The sequence below is a fragment of the Carcharodon carcharias genome, chromosome 18, assembly GCF_017639515.1.
Source record: "Carcharodon carcharias isolate sCarCar2 chromosome 18, sCarCar2.pri, whole genome shotgun sequence".
Taxonomy (NCBI): domain Eukaryota; kingdom Metazoa; phylum Chordata; class Chondrichthyes; order Lamniformes; family Lamnidae; genus Carcharodon; species Carcharodon carcharias.
The window spans coordinates 108,241,908-108,263,905 of NC_054484.1; the positions used below are offsets into that span (position 1 = coordinate 108,241,908).

General features: G+C 43.4%; 1 protein-coding gene across 5 annotated transcripts in view; it reads left to right on the top strand.

Moving 5' to 3' along the window:
• Positions 1 to 21,998, top strand: part of gpm6bb (glycoprotein M6Bb) — a 151,766-nt gene that overhangs the window by 57,881 nt on the left and 71,887 nt on the right. For all 5 annotated transcript variants that reach the window (XM_041212023.1, XM_041212019.1, XM_041212022.1 and 2 more), the window contains 2 exons: positions 20,177 to 20,250; positions 20,430 to 20,495. In XM_041212023.1, coding sequence (XP_041067957.1) covers positions 20,177 to 20,250; positions 20,430 to 20,495 — 140 coding nt within the window. The remainder of the gene's footprint in view (positions 1 to 20,176; positions 20,251 to 20,429; positions 20,496 to 21,998) is intronic.

Sequence of the window (21,998 nt, forward strand, 5' to 3'; positions counted from 1 at the left end):
ACTGATCAATAGGGCCAGGGGCAAGATAAAGCCAGAAATTCCAGTTCTTCAGTATGGTTTTGTAGAAGAGAGAGGAACGAGAGATGTTATCCTTATGGGTACACATGCTATCAGAAAGAGCCATAGAGATGAATAAAAGACATATTCATAATATTTTAGTGATCATAGCAAGGCATTTGATAAGGTAAAACATGAAGAACTGATTAGCCTGTTAGAGTCCCTTGATCTTGATGGCAAGGATCTTAGAATGATAAGGAATCTTTATTGGGAACAAACTGCAGCTGTAACAGTTGAGAACAATCGAAACAATTATGTGAAGATTAAAAGAAGGGTCAGACAGTGGTGTGTTTTCTCCCCAGACTTATTCAGTTTTTATAGTGAAAATATTCTTGGAGAGATTGAAAGCCTTCCTGGATTATTGGTTGGAGGTTACAGCTTAACAATATAAGATGCACTGATGACACCATTCTTATTGCCGACTCTGAAGAGAAACAGTAAAATATTTTGGATAGAGTACTGAGCAAAGCAAGAAAAAAGGGCTGAGCATGAATTGTAAAAAAAAGCAAAATGTCTAATAGTGTCCAAAAAGAAAATCATACCAGAATGTAAGATCACAGTGAAGAATGAAAAGTTCACACTGGTAGACAAACTTTGTTACCTAGGAAGTATGTTAACATCAGATGGAAAGTGCCACCAAGAAATAAGACAAAAGATTGGAATGGCCAAGATACATTTTTAAAAATGTAAAAAGATTATAATCAATACAAAATTATCCATGAAAACAAAGCTGAGAATCCTGGAATGCTGCATCAATCTTGACATAAGGAAGCGAGTGCTGGATGATCAGTGAAGCAATAAAGAGAAGAATTAAGGCTGCAGAGTTGTGGTTTTTGAGGTGAATAATGAAGAAATCTTGGGCAAGCCAAGCTCTCAATGAAGAGGTGCTGGTAAATCTGAGACCAATTAACTTTGGTGACCAGGTTCAGAAAGAGCTCGAATTTCTTGGACACGTAATAAGATATCATGATTTAGAAAGTCTGATGCTGATGGGAAAGAGCGATGGTGAAAGATAGCAAGGTAGACAAAGAATGATATTTTTAAAGAGCCTTGCAAACTGGATGAGTGTCCCACCAACAAAGATGATCCACACCCCGAGAGCAAGATTAACATGGATTTCCATGGTTGACAATGACCTCTCAGGGTGGTACCTGAAGAGAGAGACAGAGATTCATGTACAACTTAAAGAAATCAATATGAGTAAAGAACTAGTGTTGTAAAAATTAGTGGGATTAAGTGAAGACAAATCCCTGGACCTGACGACCTGCGTCCTTGAGTTTTAAAAGAGATAACTGCAGAGATAGTGGATGCATTGCAGAATTCCAGAGGGTCTGAAGGATTGGAAGGTTGTCTGCATAACCCTGCTATTTAAAAGGTGGAAGAGAGAAAACTAGTGGTAAGCAAAATGTCAGAATCTATGAATTGGGTCTTTCTGAATGTAAACATTTCTGAGTCTCTCACCATTCAAAAAATATTCTGCTTTATCCTGTATTATTTTGCCTACCAAAGTGGATCACTTCATATGGTGCCACATTGTAATCCAGGGGCCATGTTCTTGCCTGCTCACCCAACCTGTCTGTATCCCTCTGCAGCCCCTTTGTGTCCAACTCACGGCTTACCTTCCCAACTAAACTTGTAAAGTCAGCAAGTTTGGACACATTACACTCAGTCCCCTCATCTAAGTCTTTAACATAGATTGTAAATGGTTGAGGCTGAATTACTGATTCTTGCAGCAGCCTGTTAGTTACAGCCTGCGAACCATGAAAAATGTCCTGTTTCTTCCTATCCCTTGTTTTCCATCCATTAACTAATCCGCAATCCATGCTAATATGTTACTCCTAATCTCATGAGTCCTAACTTTTTTGGAATAACCTCTTATATGCATTTTATCAAATACTTTTTGAATATCCAAGTTCACTACATCCACTGATTCCAGTGATTTTAGGTCCTCAAAAAAACTCAACAAATATGTTAGAAATGATTTCCCTTTCCGAAACCTGTGTTGACTCTGCTAATCATGTCATGATGTTCCAAGTGCCCTGTTACCACAACCTGACTCATAGATTCTGACATTTTGCTTACCACTAGTTTTCTCTCTCCCACCTTTTAAATAGCAGGGTTATGTGGACAATCTTCCAATCCTTCAGACTCTCTGGAATTCTGCAATGCATCCATTATCTCTGCAGTTATCTTTTTTAAAACTCAAGGACGCAGGTCGTCAGGTGCAGAGATTTGTCTTCACTTAATCCCACTAATTTTTACAACACTAGTTCTTTACTCATATTGATTTCTTTTAAGTTGCTCATTCTCATTTGGCCCTTGATTTTCCATTATATCCAGTATTTATTCTGTGTCTTCTACTGTGAAGACAGATACAAATATTTGTACTTTTCACTGGATACAGCAAAGGCAACATCCTGGGTGGAGTGCTGAAACTTGTGCTTGAGAATCAGCTGTACTCTAGATATCCTGTTCCAGTACAGCTACAGCACTGGCATCTACCCAGCTGTGTGCATTCTTTTTTCCCCTGAAAGCAATCTTTATCCATAAAATATCTAAAAGTACATTCCAAAACATTTCAAATTTGACGCTATGGTAAGTACAATAATATCCAACTTTGCTCCAGAGAATGTGTTGCGGTTGGAGGTACCTCACTCAATACAATTGCAATATATAAGCCATTCAATGTCAAGCATACAGCCTGAGGGGTTCTACACGGTTACCAACCCCTCAGTGCACTATGTCTGAAAGACCTTGGCGTGGCCTTTCCATTGGGCCTTTGTAGCATCTGCCCAAAGCTTTTGTGCATCCCTCAGCAGGTAGTCCTGGACCTTGGAGTGTGCCAGTCTGCAACACTTGTTCATGAGATTAGGAGTAATATATTAGCATGATTTGAGGATTAGTTAATGGATGGAAAACAAAGAAAAGGAAGAAATTGAACATTTTTCATGGTTTGCAGGCTGTAACTAACAGGCTGCTGCAAGAATCAGTAATTCAGCCTCAACTATTTACAATCTACATTAGTGGCTTCGATCAGGGGACTGAGTGTAACGTATCCAAGTTTGCTGACCTTACATTGAAGACAAACAGGTTTCAGGCAGACCAAAGAGTGTCTTTCACCAAGTTGATGATCCTCCAACAGCAGTTGATGTTTAGTCTTGGTGTGCATACCTGGGAAAAGCTCAAAGAGCTTTGTAGCTCGAAGTTGCTCGGGGTAAACCTCAACAAAAACCACTGCATCTCTTCCTTCCTTCTTTTGCAAGGAACATTCCCACCACAGCCACTTTGAGGCCAGCCTGAGGTAGTGATGAGACTCCAGGCGTGCATGAAGGATCTGACATGGAGTACCCTTCTCACCACCAGCCAAACTACATCTTGGTGTTGGTTTGAAAATTCTAGCGATGAGGCATTCTGCCAAATGACTTTGACAGTCCCCTCAGGGAACCATCCAACAAGATGTGGACATGGTCCATCTTTGATCTCCAGATAAAGTGGAAGATGACTTGAGTGACTGCTGCAGTGCAGGATTGGAGTGTGGGCCAGGCCTGCACTGTGTACAACAACACCGAGAGCACCTCACACCTGATGATCAGGTTCTTACCCATAATGGAGAGGGAGTGTCACTCCCACATGCATCGTTTCTACCTCCCCTTGTCTATACGCTCTTCCCAGTTTTTGGCACAAGCTCCCGATTCTCCAAACCATTTCCCTAACACCTTTTAAGTAGCCTGACCTGATAGTGAAGGGGACAAAGTATCAGTCAGCTCAGTTCCTAAAGAACTTTTGCTCGCTCTTGTCACGATTTACCTTGGCTTCCAAGGCCAATTCAGACAGGTTGCAGATGCTATCAGAAAATGACAACATCTTCCAGATATAGGGAGGCTTTGAACTGTGCACCCCCTCTGCCTGGGATCGTCACCCCTCTTTTACCCATGTCCTTCCTGATGGACTCAGCAAAAGGTTCTATGGAACACACAAATAAGTAAAGGGTGACCCTGCCTGACTCCACATTTGATTGGAAAGCTTTCCGATTCCCACACATTGATTGAAAGTGCACTACTAATGTTAAATTGCCCACCATACCCTGTTCACAAAAAGCAGGACAAATCCAATCTGACCAATTCCTACCCGACCAATCTACTCTCAATCATCAATAATGTAACAATGCATTGGCACTGCTATAAAGCAGCATTAACTCTTTAATGTATCAGCCTGCTTACTGATACTTGCTTTAGGTTCGAACAGGAGCACATGGCTGCAGACACCATTAGAGCCTTGGTCCAAACATGGACAAACAAGCTGAACTCCTGAGGTGAGGTGATAGTGGCTGCACCTGACATCAAGGCAGCATTTAACCAAATGTGGAATCAAGGATCCCCAGCAAAACTGAATTCAGTGGGAACCAGGGGAAGATTCAGCACTGTTGGAGTCATACCTAACACAAAGGGAGATAGTTGTGGTTGTTGGGTATCAATTATCTGCGCTCCAGGAAATCACTGCAGGAGTTCCTCAGAGCAGTGTCCAAGACCTTCCATCCATCATGAGGTCAAAAGTGGGGAAGTTTGCTAACAATTGCACAATTCTATTTCAACTCCTCAGATACTGAAGCAGACTGTGTCCGCATGGAGTAAGACCTGGACAACAAGTTTGGGAAGATAAGTGACAAGTAACATTCAGGCCATCGAAGTGCTTGACATCCTGGGGGTCACCATTGTCTAGAAATTTCACTGGACCATTCACATAAACGCCGTGGCTACAAGAATAGGTCAGAGGCTGGGGATTCTGTGGAGAGTAACTCACCTCCTGATTCCCCAAAGCCTGTCCGCCATCTACAAATTGCAAGCCAGGAGTGTGATGGAATACTCTGCACCTGCCTGGATGAGTGCAGCTCCCATAACACTCAAGAAGCTCAACACTAACTAGGGCAAAGCAGCCCACTTGATTAGCACCCCAACCACCACCTTAAAATATTCACTCCCTCCACCACTGACGCACATTGGCAGCAGTGTGTGTACCATCTACAGGATGCACTGTAGCAGCTCAGCAAAGCTTCTTTGACTGTACCTTCCAAACCCGCGACCTGTACCACCTAGAAGGACAAGGGCAGCAGGTAGCTGAAAGCACCACCACCTGTAAACCTCCCTCCAAGTCACTCACCATCCTGGCTTGGAGCTGTATTGTTGTTCCTTCACTGTTGCTGGGTCAAAATCTGGAACTCCCTCCCTACAGCACTATATGTATCCACGCTACATGGTCTGCAGCAGTTTAAGAAGTTGGTTCACCATCACCTTCTCAAGGGCAATTAAGGACAGGCAATAAATACTGGCTTTACAGCAACATCCACAGTACATGAAAGAATATAACAGTTGAGAAGATGCAGAAACGGGGGAGTAAGTAGCAGATGAAATGCACTGTCAGTAAAGGCAGTACAATTTAGCTGAAAAATGTGTAATTATGCTGCATGATGTGGAGGAACAAAGGCACTTGGAGGTTGCAGGATTGGGTGACAGCTTTACAAGGCCTTAAAAGAAGCACGCCAAGTGGATAAGGCTGTGAAGAAATGCTAATAGAATACTGGACATTATGGCAAGATATCAAGTATAAAAGTCGAATATAATGGCATATCTCCAGATTACCAGAAGGTGGCCAGGCCCTCTAGACTCCTGCTCAGAAGGTTGTAGAGCAGAGAGCTATGGAAGTCAATGCCAGGAATCAAGGCCTGAGGAAGTAGCGCTGCAATAAATTCAGAGCTCTCATGAGTGGTCATGCTCAGCGTGCATCTTTTTATTATTCATTCACGGGACGTGGGCTTCACTGGCTGGGCCAGCATTTATTGCCCATCCCTAGTTGCCCTTGAGAAGGTGGTGGTGAGCTGCCTTCTTGAACCGCTGCAGTCCATGGGGTGTAGATACACACTTAGTGCTGATAGAAAGGGAGTTGATTTTGATCCAGCGACAGTGAAGGAACGGTGATATCGTTCCAAGTCAGGATGGTGCGTGACTCGGAGGGGAAGTTGCAGGTGGTGGTGTTCCTATGTGTCTGCTGCCCTTATCCTTCTAGGCGGCAGAGGTCAAGGATTTGGAAGGAGCCTTGGTGAGTTGCTGCACTGCATCTTGTAGATGGTACACACGCTGCTGCTACTGTGCGTCGGTGGTGGAGGGAGTGAATATTTTAAGGTGGTGGATGGGGTGCCAATCAAGTGGGCTGCTTTGTCCTGGATGGTGTTGAGCTTTTTGAGTGTTGTGGGAGCTGCACTCAAACAGGCAAATGGAAAGTATTCCATCTCATTCCTGACTTGTGCCTTGTAGATGGTGGACAGGATTTGGGGAGTCAGGAGGTGAGTTACTGCAGAATTCCCAGCCTCTGACCTGCTGTCATAGCCACAGTACTTATATGGCTGGTCCAGTTCAGTTTCTAGTCAATGGTAACCCCCAGGATGTTGATAACGGGCGATCTAGTGATGGTAATGCCTTTGAATGTCAAGGGGTGATGCGTTGGATTCTCTCTTAATGGAGATGGTCATTGTCTGGCACTTGTGTGGTACAAATGTTACTTGCCATTTATCAGCCCAAGCCTGAATGTCATCCAGGTCTTGGTGCATATGAACATGGACTGCTTCCATATGTAGCAAATCCTGCCAGCCGAACCACCAGCCTGAGCCAACTGTCAATTCGCCACACTCCCATCACTTTGGGATTCTTTACCCCAGAGGGCCTTGGATGCTCCATGTGCATTTACGGCTGAGGTAGAAGAATGTTTTGGTCTTTGAGGAAATCAAGGGCTATGGGGAGCAGGTTCGAAAGTGGAGCTGATGCCCAAGGTCAGCTATGATCACATTGAACGGCAGAGCAGGCTTGATGGGCTGTATGACCCTCTCCTGCTCCTATTTCTTATGTCCTTACTCACCTATCAACAATCTCTATTAATCAGGGCGTGAACTACAGCTCGACCTCACAAACTTAGCTCTGCTACATGCCTCACACCCACATCTCATGGTTGGCACACACTGCAAGTCATTCAAACAAGTCAACCCCATCACCCAAACACATTGCGCCACTCATTGACATAATTCCTTCTCTCTTCCAGGACAAAGTGGTCCCCAAGGCAGCAGGAACTAACCAAGAGAGGAGAGCGAGCCTGCAGTTTCTAACCTGTATGGAGGAGACAGTGCTGGCCATTACTGGGAGACAGTGGAAGGGCTGAAAGTATTGGAGAATATGATCCCCTCATACCTAATCCTCCTCCTCACATCTCACCTCTGCCCCCATCCCACACTCTTATCTGATTTACAAGCTGCAGATGGTATAAACATTGCACCTCTTACTTTCACCCTGCTCCCCACGCCACACCCTTACATTTGCACCATTCTGCTTTCAGGTATTCAAGAAAATGTTATTCCAGTTCTGAAGAAAGGTAATCGACCTGCTGTCTCTCTTCAAGATCGGCCTGATCCACTGACAATTCCCAGCATTTTGCCTTTTTACCCCAAGAAGTGCCACTTGGCCAAGCAGTAGAGGAGTAGCAAGAAGACAAAGAGATGATGAAGATCACTTGGTCTCTCCCTCGCAGCCGCCAGCTCAAATACGGACATTGTGGGTGGGATTTTTCCAGACCCACCCACTGCTGGGATCATCTGGACTTTTGGCTGGGACCCCCATGGTGGGTCCCATCACAGCAGACCCTGAAAATTGCAGCCTGCATGTGACTTAGAGGATAACATGGACATGCGGCACTGGAAAGGAGCAGCCTGCAGCTAGGGAAAGGGGGCAAGGATGGCACAGACCACAGGGCAAGATTGCACATCCGGTCTGCCACTGAGAACTCACACTTCGATGGCGCGGCATACAGAAGATGGGTACGCAGGACAACATGATCCACCCGTTGTGAATCATGTCAGGAGGCCTCTGGTTGATGTCAGGACTCATGCAGGAGTCTGGCATCAGCCTGGCACAGGGCTTTTTTTTGCACAGCACAGAGGTGGTGGCCAATTCTATTTGTGTACCTGTGGACCCGACCATAATGGAGTGTTTGACGGCCGATGTTGCATCTTCCATTGCAGCACAAGCAGCAGCCAGCCAGCACCTGAGTGCCAGGGGAGACGCTCCGACTGAAGTCACGCAAGGTCGCTGCCATCATAGCCCTGGGGGCGTGGCAGTGGTTGGATGGAACGCTAGCCTGTTGTCCTCTTTCAGGTCCTCCCACCGCTACCACTCCACCAGTGCCCTTGCTGTTGCCAGCCCAGCCCACTGCCAGCCTGGCCAAGGTGATGCAGTCAGAAGCCGAACATGCTGGGCACAGAACTGACCCCAGTTCACGCCCCAAGCCCATCTGTTGCCTCCTTTGCTGAAAGTCAGCAGCCTTCCAGCTGGGGTAGCTCGATGTAAGAGGACTAGGACAGCCAAAGGCAGACAGAAGACAGCCATGAAGGGAATGCACAAGGGTGACTGTTGACTTTCGTATGCAAAATGGGATGATTCCATTTCTAAACTTGTTTTGGAATGTTTGTTTTGTATTGGCTTTTATTTCTGCATTGTGCCCAACTGTGATGGTCAATAACAGAGGGAAGGTGAGACTGAGGTTTGGGAATGGGAATTGGGGTTGTAGTGACTGATGTCAGGTTGGGAAGGTGAGACTGAGGTTTGGGAATGGGAATTGGGGTTGCAGTGACTGATGTCAGGTTGGGAAGGTGAGACTGAGGTTAGGGAATGGGAATTGGGGTTGCAGTGACGGGTACCAGGTTGGGAAGGTGAGATTGAGGTTAGGGAATGGGAATTGGGGTTGCAGTGACTGATGTCAGGTTGGGAAGGTGAGACTAAGGTTAGGGAATGGGAATTGGGGTTGCAGTGATGGGTACCAGGTTGGGAAGGTGAGATTGAGGTTAGGGAATGGGAATTGGGGTTGCAGTGACTGATGTCAGGTTGGGAAGGTGAGACTGAGGTTTGGGAATGGGAATTGGGGTTGCAGTGACTGATGTCAGGTTGGGAAGGTGAGATTGAGGTTTGGGAATTGGAATTGGGGTTGCAGTGACTGATGTCAGGTTGGGAAGGTGAGACTGAGGTTAGGGAATGGGAATTGGGGTTGCAGTGACGGGTACCAGGTTGGGAAAGTGAGACTGAGGTTTGGGAATGGGAATTGGGGTTGCAGTGACTGATGTCAGGTTGGGAAGGTGAGATTGAGGTTTGGGAATGGGAATTGGGGTTGCAGTGACTGGTGTCAGGTTGGGAAGGTGAGACTGAGGTTAGGGAATGGGAATTGGGGTTGCAGTGACGGGTACCAGGTTGGGAAGGTGAGATTGAGGTTAGGGAATGGGAATTGGGGTTGCAGTGACGGGTACCAGGTTGGGAAGGTGAGATTGAGGTTAGGGAATGGGAATTGGGGTTGCAGTGACTGGTGGCAGGTTGGGAAGGTGAGATTGAGGTTAGGGAATGGGAATTGGGGTTGCAGTGATGGGTACCAGGTTGGGAAGGTGAGATTGAGGTTAGGGAATGGGAATTGGGGTTGCAGTGACTGGTGTCAGGTTGGGACAGCCAATTCAACAAGTTAATGCTGCCAGACCCTGACACACGCTCTGCTGTTTACTGCACGGCTGCAGTGTTGCGGACAGGACAGTGGAAGCATTATTTCAGCACGCCAGTGGTTTCCTCTGTCAACTTTTCTGTGGCAGCATGGCTTTCATTATGTGCATGTGGTGCACTTGTGTTTGGGTGTTGCACACCGGAGTCATCAGCTGTGTGGTCAGAGGATAGGCCTTGTCACCCGGTAACCAGCCTTTAGTCTGCCATGAAGGTTTGAATGCTGGTGGTAAGCGCACTGGCGCTGACAGCATCATAACTGCCAAGATACCAGGCATTGACTTGTATAACTCTCTGCTGATGGACACACGCCATATGGATATTAAGGGAGTGAAATCCTTTTTGGTTGCAGTGTAGGGCGGAGTTGGCTTATGGCACCTGCAAAAGGATTTGTGTGAAATCCGTGTCACCCTGCACCATGAGCAAGTCTGCAGTCCTAGTGAAACCACGTGCTGGCTCTGTCATTAATCTCTGGTGAGAGAGACTGAGATGTGGTCAGCTCTCAATGAATGCACAGCCTCAATTCACAACCATGGATGAAAAACTGAAAGATTTTGCGAATAACTCCAGCCGGGAAGAAACCGGATGTGTAAAAATGAATTTCTGTGGTCACTCTCACAGGCAATACTGTCCTTCCCCCTGCACTGAGGGTTATCATTTGGCTGCAGCAGCTTTCAGCTTTCAGTGAGGATGTCCTTATTGAGCACACATGTTGCATATATTTGTCACTGCGGTTCAGGTAGGAGAGCACTTCTCCCCATCCTCCTCCTCCTCCTCCTCCCTCTTTATCCTGCTCTGCACCTCCTCTGCTCATTCTCCAAGTGCTGTAGCCCAAAGGAATACTGACTAATGTCCATGTGTCTGGGAGCCACTGATTGGTGAGGAAGCTTTCAAGTCTGCTAAAACTCCTTCAGCACCTACCACACCACCCAGGCTGATTTTTGCAACTTGAATCAATGATAGAAAGCACCAAACACTTGTACAATTGAAGCAACAGTTAGGAGTGAACAACCAGTAATAGCTGATGACCCTTTTCCATAGCGCTGGTGGTGGGGGCCTACCTCATGCTGAATAGAGGTTCGGTTGTGCAAGGTTAAGAGAGAACATTAGTTGGAACATTAAACTCCAAAATGGCAGCGTTGGTTTCATGCTGATTAACGCCATGAACTGCTCGTTCCACAGACATCTGACAGCATTTACTGCACACACGCTAACTATGTGATTCGCCCCAATAGTGGACACGCATGCTGCGGAGACCATTTTGGAGGTTGAAGGATACTTGTCGCACTCAAAAAGAGGGCACAGCAATTCCAGTTGTGCACTGATCGCTCCAAAACAGCTTCTTCCAAGCTAAACTAACTCTTTCCATGAAGGTTTCATGGAATATGCATTAAATCCAACAGAGAAGCACCTTCTACTATTCTTCACAGACTGCTTCTTCGACCCCTATATCCCATCCCCTTAAAATGACTTATTAGGAGATTTAATATGATATTTAAAAGCCAAAGAATTCTTAGTGATTCTTATTTTTTAAATCTGGCCTCGTCAGTCTTATTTCGAAATTGTGAATGATGATGGTCTTGTTGGTGGTTGCTGGCTTGACTGAATACATTGGAAGGTCTTAGTCTTGGGCCACAGCACATTTTGTCAGGGAGTCAGAGAAGATTAGAAAAATGAAGTGTGTTTTACATTGCTGTCCAAGATCATTTCTACTCCACTGAGTCGGACAGTCTAAATGCAGATAGATTAAGGTGCAGAATCGATGCTGAGACAGCCCCTCGTGATCCATTGATAACTGTATCTTCACTAAGAATAATTCTGAGCACATACAATGTGGTAGTGCCCCGAGTGAGTAAAAAGGCAACGGGGATCAATGGGTTAAAAAAATATCGATGGGAAATCTTTGTAAGTGGATTTTTTTTTGTTTTTATTTTAAAAAGCGTTGGGATTCCTTCTTTAAAATAAATGGCCACCACACACACACAATCTCCCCTAACAGGATTAAAACAAAATCAGCAGTAAGACGGCCCCTTAATGATGGATGCAGTCTGAGGCCCGGGAGCTTTCCAGCTGACCCTCGCACTCTTAACCGGCCACAAATCACTTTTCACATTCGACTGCAATCGCTCCAACTTCAGGTCATGTTTAAAACTGTTCACATCTCTCGCCGTGCTTACCCCTTGAATTTTTCTTTAAACTAAGACATTCAAGTTTATATTTTAACTTTTAAATATTCACCTTGGATTATAGATGCTTCAGGTTTCCTGAAACTGCTGTGACACCAGGTAAAACAAGAAAGAGTTTGCATTTATATAGCCCCTTTCACAACTTCTGGATACCCCAAGAGCTTTACAACAACTTCAATTTGTTTGAAGTATAGTCACTGTTGCAATACAGAAAACATACAGTAAGCTGCCATAAACAGCAATGTGATCATCTTTTTAGTAATGTGGGTAAGGGATGAACATTTATTAGCATATCGGGGCAAACTCCACTGCTTTTCTGTGCTATGGGATCTTTTACAGTCACCTAAGAGGACAGACAGGGTCTCACGTGAACACTTCACCTGAGAGGCAGCACTGCACTGAAATCTTAGCCTAGATTTTACACTCAAGTCTCTTGAGCTGGCTTTGAACCCACAACCTTCTGGTTCCAGAGACAAGAGTGCTATCGCTGAGTTACAGCTGACACTATAAACAGGGCTAGGACTGGCTTTACATATGAATGTAAATCAATAGATTGAGGCCCCATATAAACGTAAAGCTAAGGTTGAGGAACTCAGCTCCAATGTGCTCAACTTTCGGGTGGTGGCTTTTGTCTTTGGTTTCCAAATATTATTAATTGAATGAGGAAGTTTTGAGTGAGATTTGAACATCACCACCTGGCGGAACATTCAAACTGGAAACAGGGCTATCAACGGAACAAATTTTGCAGTCAAGTCTGTAACATTAGTATACATAATTTTATATCTACCTGAAATTTTATATCCATTTCAGACATTCCAAAGGCAAAGGGGGCATTTAATGCCAGTGCCTGACACGAAAAGCAGCAGAGAGAGGAACAGAGGTGTTTCAGTCACATGACTGTGAGGTTAACCCTTCAGAGGCCCACACATTCTGACTGGAATGGAGAAGCCATCATGACACAACATGGTGGCTATTCACTTTGACTTTCTACAAATTAAGATGTGATCTTCCCTCTTTTCCTTTGCAAAACATGGAGACAAGGTGTCTGCAAAGCCCATTGTAGGTTTTAGTCCAACGTTAAACAATAAGGTGTCTGAATTTCACAAGTGGCTCTAAGGTTCCTTCTCATAGGTCCATATTTAATTAGGTATTGGTCGCAATAAACTCTTACTTTCTACATTTCAAATGCTAAAAGTCACATGATATGCTGCAGCCATCTTAACAGTTTTAAAATATAGCTTTAAAATTTCTAATATGTCCATGCCTTCACTGGGCATGAGAATGGTCCTGAAAAAACTAATGCACTGGAGAATGTGCAGCCTGGTAGTGAAGAGACTTGCATTCCACTCGCTGCTATTCAAGCAGAGTGTAATTTTAAACTGGACATTTTGTATTTGTCCCACATGTGGGAAAGAAAATCTGTATAAAAATCTAGACAGTTAATTTGGAAAATGGTGCATAATACCATCTTCCAGAATGCCTTCAGGATGGAACTAAAATGCTATGAGCACTAATCCTCCAGAAATGCAGCTTCTGAAGTTTACAAATGGCTGCAGCTTCTGATTCATATTTGGAGGACCACTTATGGGGTTTATGTCAAAACTGCTGTAAGAGGTAGCAGTTTATTAAGGTACTCCAAAATTATATGATATCATGGTGAAAAGTGCAAGAAATTTGCCATGTCAAAGTTGTTACACACAATTTGGAAAAAGATGTGAGGAATGAGGTTTTCTTCACGTGGATTTTATTGTCTCACTGTAGATAATGCAACATTTCCACGCCAGTAATCATTTCTTTTTAGGGTTTTTTTTCTACATTAGGTCACAACCTCTGATTGAAAGCAGCTGCAGTTTTGATTATTATATACCAGACTTCCATTTCCTGTTAGATTAACAATCAATTTTAAAATACAATTCCATATGACTCAAAGGACAGAACAATTATACATTTTTCACATAAAAGTGCAGTAAGTACTTACATTAAAACCAAAGGAACTCAAGTCATATAGCCCTTAGGGGCTACCCAGGATGAAAATCTGGATTCATAATAGACTACTTCTATTTTTGCATCACTGGTCAACAGTCTCTAAGAACAATACATCATTGTTCAGATATTGTGATTTTTGCCTTTGAATAGCAGAGCATTAGTTTATGCTTCACCCACTAGCCCCAGGATTCCAGTCCGGATTCTTTCAGTGAGTTTAATAGTTTTGAAAGAGTTTGGTTTTCTAACCAGGCAGTTTTTGTGATAATTATTAAATCAATGCAACGTTTGCTAAAATTAATGATAGGTTTAGAACATTTTTGTACATTGTGTATCAACCTGAAAAGTGTGAATTTGACAAGGTCTGAATTGCTTTCAGAATAAAACCAGAAAATGCTGGAAAAACTCAGCAGCTCTGGCAGCATCGGTGGTGAGAGAGACAGAGTTATCGTTTCAAGTCCATATGACTTCTTAAGAGCTAAAGAGAAGTAGTAATGTGATGAGTTTTATACTGTTTAAGAGGGGGGGTGTGGTGGGATAGGTGGGAGCTAAGGAGAAATTTGACAAAGATGGCATAGACCCATGGCAAAGGGAGAGTTAATGGCAGTGTTAAAGACTAAAGAAGGTGCTGATAGCCCAGCAAGATGGTTAAACACGATTTTCCCTTAAGAAATCAATGCTGGCTCTTCCTAATCAACCCACATTTTTCTATGTGACTATTAATTCTATCACATATAATTGTTTCTAGAAGCTTCCCCACCACAGAAGTTAAAGTGACTGGTCTGTAATTGCTGGGCTTATCCTTACAACCTTTTTTGAACAAGGGAATAGTGTTTGCAATTCTCCAGTCCTCTGATGCCTCTCCGAGTCTAGGGAAGGCTGAAAGATTATGGCCAGTGCCCCTGCAATTTCCACTCTCACTTCCTCCAAAATCCATGGATACATCTCACCCAGTCCTGGTGCTTGTCAAATTTAAGGACAGACAGTTTATCCAGTACCTCCTCCTTATCAATTCTGAACCCTTCTAGTGACAGAGTTTTCTCCTCTGTCACCAAGGCCTGGGTAATATCTGCTTCCTTGGTGAAGACAGAAGCAAAATATTCATTTAACAACTTAGCCATGCCCCCTGCCTCCATTTTAACTTTTAAAGATCCTTTTACTAGTTATATGCCTATAGCAGACTTTGGGACTCCCCTTTATGTTGGCTGCCAGTCTTTTCTCATAATCCCTCTTCCCTACTCTTAGTTCCTTCTTCACCTCCCCTCTGAACCTTCTGTATTCCTCTTGGTTCTCAATTGTATTTTCTCCCTGACACCTGTCATAAGCACACTTTTCCTTCTTTATCTTAATTCCTATCTCCTTTTTCATCCAGGGGTCTCTGGATTTGTTTGGCCTACCTTTCCCTTTCGAGGGAATATACCTTGACTGTGCACGAACTATTTCGTCTTTGAAGGTAGCCCATTGTTCAATTACAGTTTCCCCTCCAACCTTTGGTTCAAGTCTTTCCGGCCCAGCTCCATTCTTGCCCCATTGAAGGCAGCTCTCCCGCAGTTAACTATTCTTACTCTGGATTGCACATTGTCCTTTTCTGCCATCATCCTAAACCTTATGATACAGTGATCACTGTCTCCTAAATGTTCTCCTGCTGTCACTTGATCTACTTGGCCCACCTTGTTTCTAAGAACCAGGTCCAACAGTGCCTGCTTTCTTGTTGGACTGGACACTGCTTTAGAAAATTCTCCTGAACACACTCTAGGAACTCTTTCCCCTCTCTGCCCTTTATGGCCCCCTTCATGGCTCAGTCTCCATTGCCTGTTCCCAGTGATGTTCCCTGTGCGTGAAGTTAATTGCTTTTACAGTAAGTCACAACATCACAAAATGAAAATTCTATAGGGCCACCAACAAATGGGAAGGGCGTAGAGAAACAAATCTGCAGGGAAATTAGAGTTACAAAAGTTACAGGCTGGAGTGGGAAATCCCACCCGTAATGTTTGTAACTCTCTCTAATTTCCCTGCAGATTTGTTTCTCTACGCCCTTCCCATTTGTTGGTGGCCCTATAGAATTTTCATTTTGTGATGTTGTGACTTACTATAAAAGCAATTACCTTCACGCACAGGGAATAACACTGGGAACAGGCAATGGAGACTTAGCCATGAAGGGGGCCATAAAGGGCAGAGAGGGGCAAGAGTTCCTAGAGTGTGTTCAGGAGAATTTTCTAAAGCAGTGTCCAGTCCAACAAGCTTGGTTGAAGAGATGGGTTTTCTGAGCTGAAGAAGAAGGGAGATTTAGAGAGTGAATCCCAGATAGAGGACCATTGATAGCTCTGTCACCATTTGACAAAGTGGTGGAGGGGGCAGGGAGAGAGGGAGGAATACACCATCAACCAGTGTCAGAAGAATGGTGCATCTGGGAGAGGATAATGGGCTGGGGGAAATTTCAGACACAGGCGACCATGGAGAGCTTTCTAAATGAGAATAAGATATTAAAGTTTGAAACATTAGGGAATAGGGAGGCAGACAAGGTCAGTGAGAATAGAGGTGATGGGCAAATTAGACATTCTACAGAACAGGAGACATGTGACACTGTTTTGGAAGGTTAGAGCCAAATTGGGAGTTTTTGGAGGATGGGAGGCCAGTAAAGAGAGAGTTACCATGAACAAACCAGAAGTTGATAAAGTGTGATGGTTTTAGCATCAGGGAGGGGAATTCTGAGACAATTTCCTCTTAAGGCAAACTGTCTTTTTAAGCTTTTAATCATGTCCTCTGGTTCTCTTAATGTTCTTCAACACAAAATATTGTTTTATCCACAATATTGATTTTGTTCATTACTTTACAATAACCTTGGACTTTGCTGTCCTCTGTCCTTTTTGAGCTAGAACAGATGCAACTTCCTTAGCCTTTCTTCATCATCGTTTGACAATATAGGCCCCTTTGTCTTAGCTGTGTCTATTTTTCAAGTATTTTTTAAGTAGACAGACCGCAACTGGTTATCCAGTTATTAACATCTCTTTGGGTATAAAGCGTGTGTTAGCAATTGGAGAACAGGGTGACCAATCACACGAGAGCTCACTATTTTGTGCACCATGGGCAGAATTTTTCACTCGCTATGCTGTTGCGTGCCTGAGCGTCAAACAGCGCAAGATAACATCAGGTGAGCGTCCCAATGTCATTGCGCATTCACGCGATATTTTGGTTGGCACATGCGGGTGAGTTGGCAGCGCGCCCGCTGACAATCGAGGCCTGTTAAGGCCATTAATGTAATAATCAATGGTGATTTTTCATTGCCCGTCCAATGTTACAATGGGCGGGCAGGTGAATGGGCCAGGCGGCCTTTACCTTTATGAGGGAATCTCATCCAAGGGCGGGGTGTTATTCATATGAGACTATATTTCTGATATTAATTTTAAAAACAGGTACAAGTGTTTGGACAGAACTTACATCAGCCGTATGTTTAGATGACAGATCCTGCTGCGTGGACATTTTTTTCAGCGTTTGAAAATCATTATTTATGGCTTTTCAGTTCTGCAGCTCCCTGATCCAGCTTTCTGCCTTCAGAGAGCTTTCTGTGAACCCCCTCCCCCACGCTCATTTCAGCGCTTGCACTCCTCCGGGTAGCTCTGTGTATTTCAGTGCGCCTTTCACGCTGCTGTTAATTGGCCAGCCAGCGTGGAACTGCAGTCGGGGGCTGATTGCAGCCGGCTGCCTGGTTTCCTGGTCACTACCAGTCCTGCCAACCACGCCCACGTGCCAAACTCAAAATCCTGCCCCATGAGTATTTGTGGCACGGAATTTAACATGGGCAGGAAGCAGTATCCTGAAGAGGGGAGGAATGTCGCTGTAATATTGAAATTAAGTTGCAGTGATATAAATTTGATGTGCACACAATCTCTTATGGTTTGCATGTCACTTTGAGGTGTTCACCTTGTCTCTGTTAAGTTAGAAGGTTTTGGATTCAAGTCCCTGACACTTAAGTCTACAATTCACTTCTGAGTAGTTGGTCATAAAAGATCCCATGACATAATTTCAAATAACAGCAGGGGACTTTTCCCCCAGTGTCCTGACCAATATTTCCTGTTCAACCTACATTATTAAAGACAGATTAGCTGGTCGTTATCGCATTGATGTTTGCGTGATCTTGTATGCAAATTGGCTGCCATATTTCTTACATACAACAGTAACTATGCTTCAAAAAGTACCTCATTGACTAGGAAATGCTTTGGGATGTCCTGAGGTTGTGAAAGGTATAAATCTTTATAAATACAACGTCTTTCAGATTATGTAACACTGATACAAAGTAGGCATCCTGTTTTACCAAGAAGAGTATAGGGAAGGTGAATTAAAGCTCCCAGTGAGGAGATTCAGTAAATATCTTATGCGCTGCCTTTCTAGAGCTTTTGTGAGAATTGTTGCTAACTATTTTAATCAACTGCTCCATGGTGCCACGATGGGTTTTCTCATGGTCATCTTCTATACCTATGATTTTTGGAAGAGAAGGAACAACAGTAATGAAGGCAGGTTGTACCAGAAGTGCTCTGTTTGAGGTGGACAATTGCACAGGCAGCTTCATTGTGCCTGCTTTCTGTCACCCAGCCAAGCACAGAGGGAGCTGGTGAGAGGATCTGGACATGTTGATGTCCTGAGAGACAACACCATCACCTATGCCCGTTCTGGACATGCCCCTGCTAGTCAATGCTGCTTTAAACTGGCCACTGGTCAGGGTGACAATGGATCTGCTGACAGAAAATAGGCCTTGCCTTATGGTTCTTCCTAGTTGATCTCTGCTGAAACCAAAGAGAGAGCTTGTTTAGTCTACAGCTTCAGTGAGATAAGTAAGAATATTCATGTGCTGGCAGCAGATCTGTTTCCTCAGCTTCCCTCGCAACATTTTGAAAGGTTCTTTTTGGCATTGAAAATAGTATGGACGTTAACAATAGTATGGAGGTTAACAATAGTATGGAGGTTAACAATAGTATGGACGTTAACAATAGTATGGACGTTAACAATAGTATGGAGGTTAACAATAGTATGGACGTTAACAATAGTATGGACGTTAACAATTGTATGGAGGTTATCAATAGTATGGACGTTAACAATAGTATGGACGTTAACAATTGTATGGACGTTAACAATTGTATGGAGGTTAACAATAGTATGGAGGTTAACAATAGTATGGAGGTTAACAATAGTATGGACGTTAACAATAGTATGGACGTTAACAATTGTATGGACGTTAACAATTGTATGGAGGTTAACAATAGTATGGACGTTAACAATAGTATGGAGGTTAACAATAGTATGGACGTTAACAATAGTTTCCTACAATTGTTTTAGTGTCCAAGGTAACCTTTCAGACTAAAACCAAATCTTTTGAAAAGGTATGTTTACATAGCAGTTAAAAATCCACATTTTACATTGAACTGGACCTGATAAATTATCCAATTACTAACCCAGTTACCATGGAGCAATGCAGCATATGTTGTGACAGATTTCAATTGTTCTTCAAATTTCAGCAATATAGATATGGTTAAACCTGATTTGGATCTTTCATTGTGACCCTTTGACTACTGTAGAACGTATGCTCACGTAATGCAGCTTGAAGAGCATCCTGCTTCTTCAGAATTAAGGTGTTTTGCAAATGACTCAGAAAAATATTATGCAGAAGTTTCCACATGCCTTCTGCTGAGCTTACTATCTGATCGAACAGGGGCAAGACTGAGATTATATATCACCGATGACACGTTATATTTAACCGCATGGCACAACAACCCAATGTTCATAAAACAGAAAATGCAGGAAAATCTCAGCAGGTCTGGCAGCATCTGTGGAGAGAGAAACAGAGTTAACGTTTCGAGTCCGTATGACTCTTCAGAGCTAGGGAGGTAGAAACATGATGGATTTTATACTGTTTAAGAGGAGCTGGAACAGGTGGAGCAAAATAACATAACAATACTGTCAACACTCCCTTTATTCTGTGCCCATGACATCTTTGTCAATTTTTCCCTGAGCTCTTACCTATCCCTGATCTTCTGTTTTGCTCCAGCTGCTCCACCCCTGCTTAAACAATATAAAATCCATCACATTTCTACTTCTCTTCAGCTCTGGAGAAGAATCATATGGATCGTAACACTTACTCTGTTTCTCTCTCCACGGATGCTGCCAGACCTGCTGAGTTTTTCCAGCATTTTCTGCTTTTATTTCAGATTTCCAGCATCCACATTATTTTGCTTCTATTGTAAACCAATGTTCATTATTTGGCAAATTTTTAATTTTACCATCTTTCCATAAAGAAGAAGATTGTTTATTTGGTCATCTGAAAATCATCAGATTTCAAATGTTAGGATACTAGTAACTTGGCTTTTGCTTTCATTATTTTGTCAGGCATTATTCCCTGGAATGCCTCACCCGGAAAAGCCTGTGGCTCAACTTTAACCACTATCTGCAATACATCTGAGGTAACTCAACTGAAGAACATGATGTATGTTTTTGCATGCGAGAGACATTGTGCGGAAAAATATACCCAAACAATATCAGCAACTCATTTGCTAATTTAAATGCCACTCCTAAAAATATCTTTGTGATTGTCCAAAAAAGTAGCTGAAGATGTGGTTAACTTTTTCCTTTTCTTTTCCAGTTTGATTTGTCCTATCATCTGTTCATCGTAGCTTGTGCTGGAGCTGGTGCTACTGTCATTGCGCTGGTGAGTGGGCTGCAGTCTATTTAGGCTGAATGCTCTTAAATACATTTCTGTTTTAAAGTCTGCTTAATATGTTCCAAATTAGGGCTCTTATAAGTTAACCCTTTTCACTTAAGATCTGCAGTTGGAGATGCTTTATGTAATGTTCAGTGCACAGGTCCTTCCTTTCAGTAATGGCGTTCCCCCAGCCCAGCCATTTCATTAGTAAACTGTGCTTTGTTAAAGATCTGTGCAATCTACTCTTGACTCCAGGAGACTTGAGAAAAGGTAGGAAGTATGCTTTTTGGAGGGGAAAAGAAATTGATGATTTAAACAATGCACAAACTCACACACTGGACCTGCTCAAGATGTTTGGGATCCTCTGCAAGAACAGCCCTGAAGAAGGAGTAGGTACCTATTTTAAGAGTTTGGGTGTACACCTGTAGAAATTTAAGTGTGCAAGCAAAATGGTGCCTCATCGCACATTCAAATGCAGTTACAATTCTTTCACATGCTCTGATATTCACAAGCTTCCTTGCACTCTGCCACATTCATACTCTTACCTTATATATTCTCATGTTCAGTCTTCCTTGCATGCTATCAAATTCACGTTCTCTCATATTCACACTTATCCTTGTGTGCTCTCACATTTGCAACCAACCTCTCACATACCCTTTCACAAAAATCACAATCTTTGTCCTCTGATGTGCCAGGAAATTTACTTGCTCAGTGAGGAGAAATTCACCCCTCCATGCCCCCTTTCACAATCTCTCAGACTTACACCTGAATGCTTCCCACTCATTCGGATTCACACACTTTTAACCTTCCCACATTCTGTAACATGGATTTGATGGCCGTTGTATTTGCGGGGAGGTACAGTGGAACCCTGGCCGAGAAACCTGGAGCTACAGGTTTCCTGGATGTCCTGCTGAATTAGTGATCAAGAAGCTGGCTGGCTCTTGGGTGGGACAGCCTGCAGTAGCACACCGCACACGAAAATTTGAGAATGGGAGGCTGTGGAGAAATCGTGGGGAGGTTAGATCATGTGGTGTGGAAGACAGGTTTCCTTGAGGGAGGACGCAGCAGAGCACTGCTACTTGTCCTGGCCCATAACCAGCACTGTAAAGGCACTTACCCATTAGACCCAGCCTTTCTTGCCTTCCTTTAGCTGCAGGGTATCCAATCCACCCATCTTGAGAGTTAAAATTAATTGTGATGAGTCCATGGTATAATTGAGTATGCAGCGTAAAGAATAGTGGTGGGAAGCAGGAAGATAGAGAGGTGACAGAGTACAAGTTATTTTTTAAGAAATGTTGCTAAAATGAAAAAAAGTCAGAGTGGCTTTACCAGGGAGAGCTCAGTTGTTTCATTACACACTATTAGAATTTGAAAGTTGGATACAAACTGTGCAGTTTACTACAGTATATTGGTCTATTATTTTTTCAACGCCATGAATTAAGGATAATGATCACTAATGTCATAACAATTATAATATAAAATTAATTTTGGTCTGAATCTTACTGGATC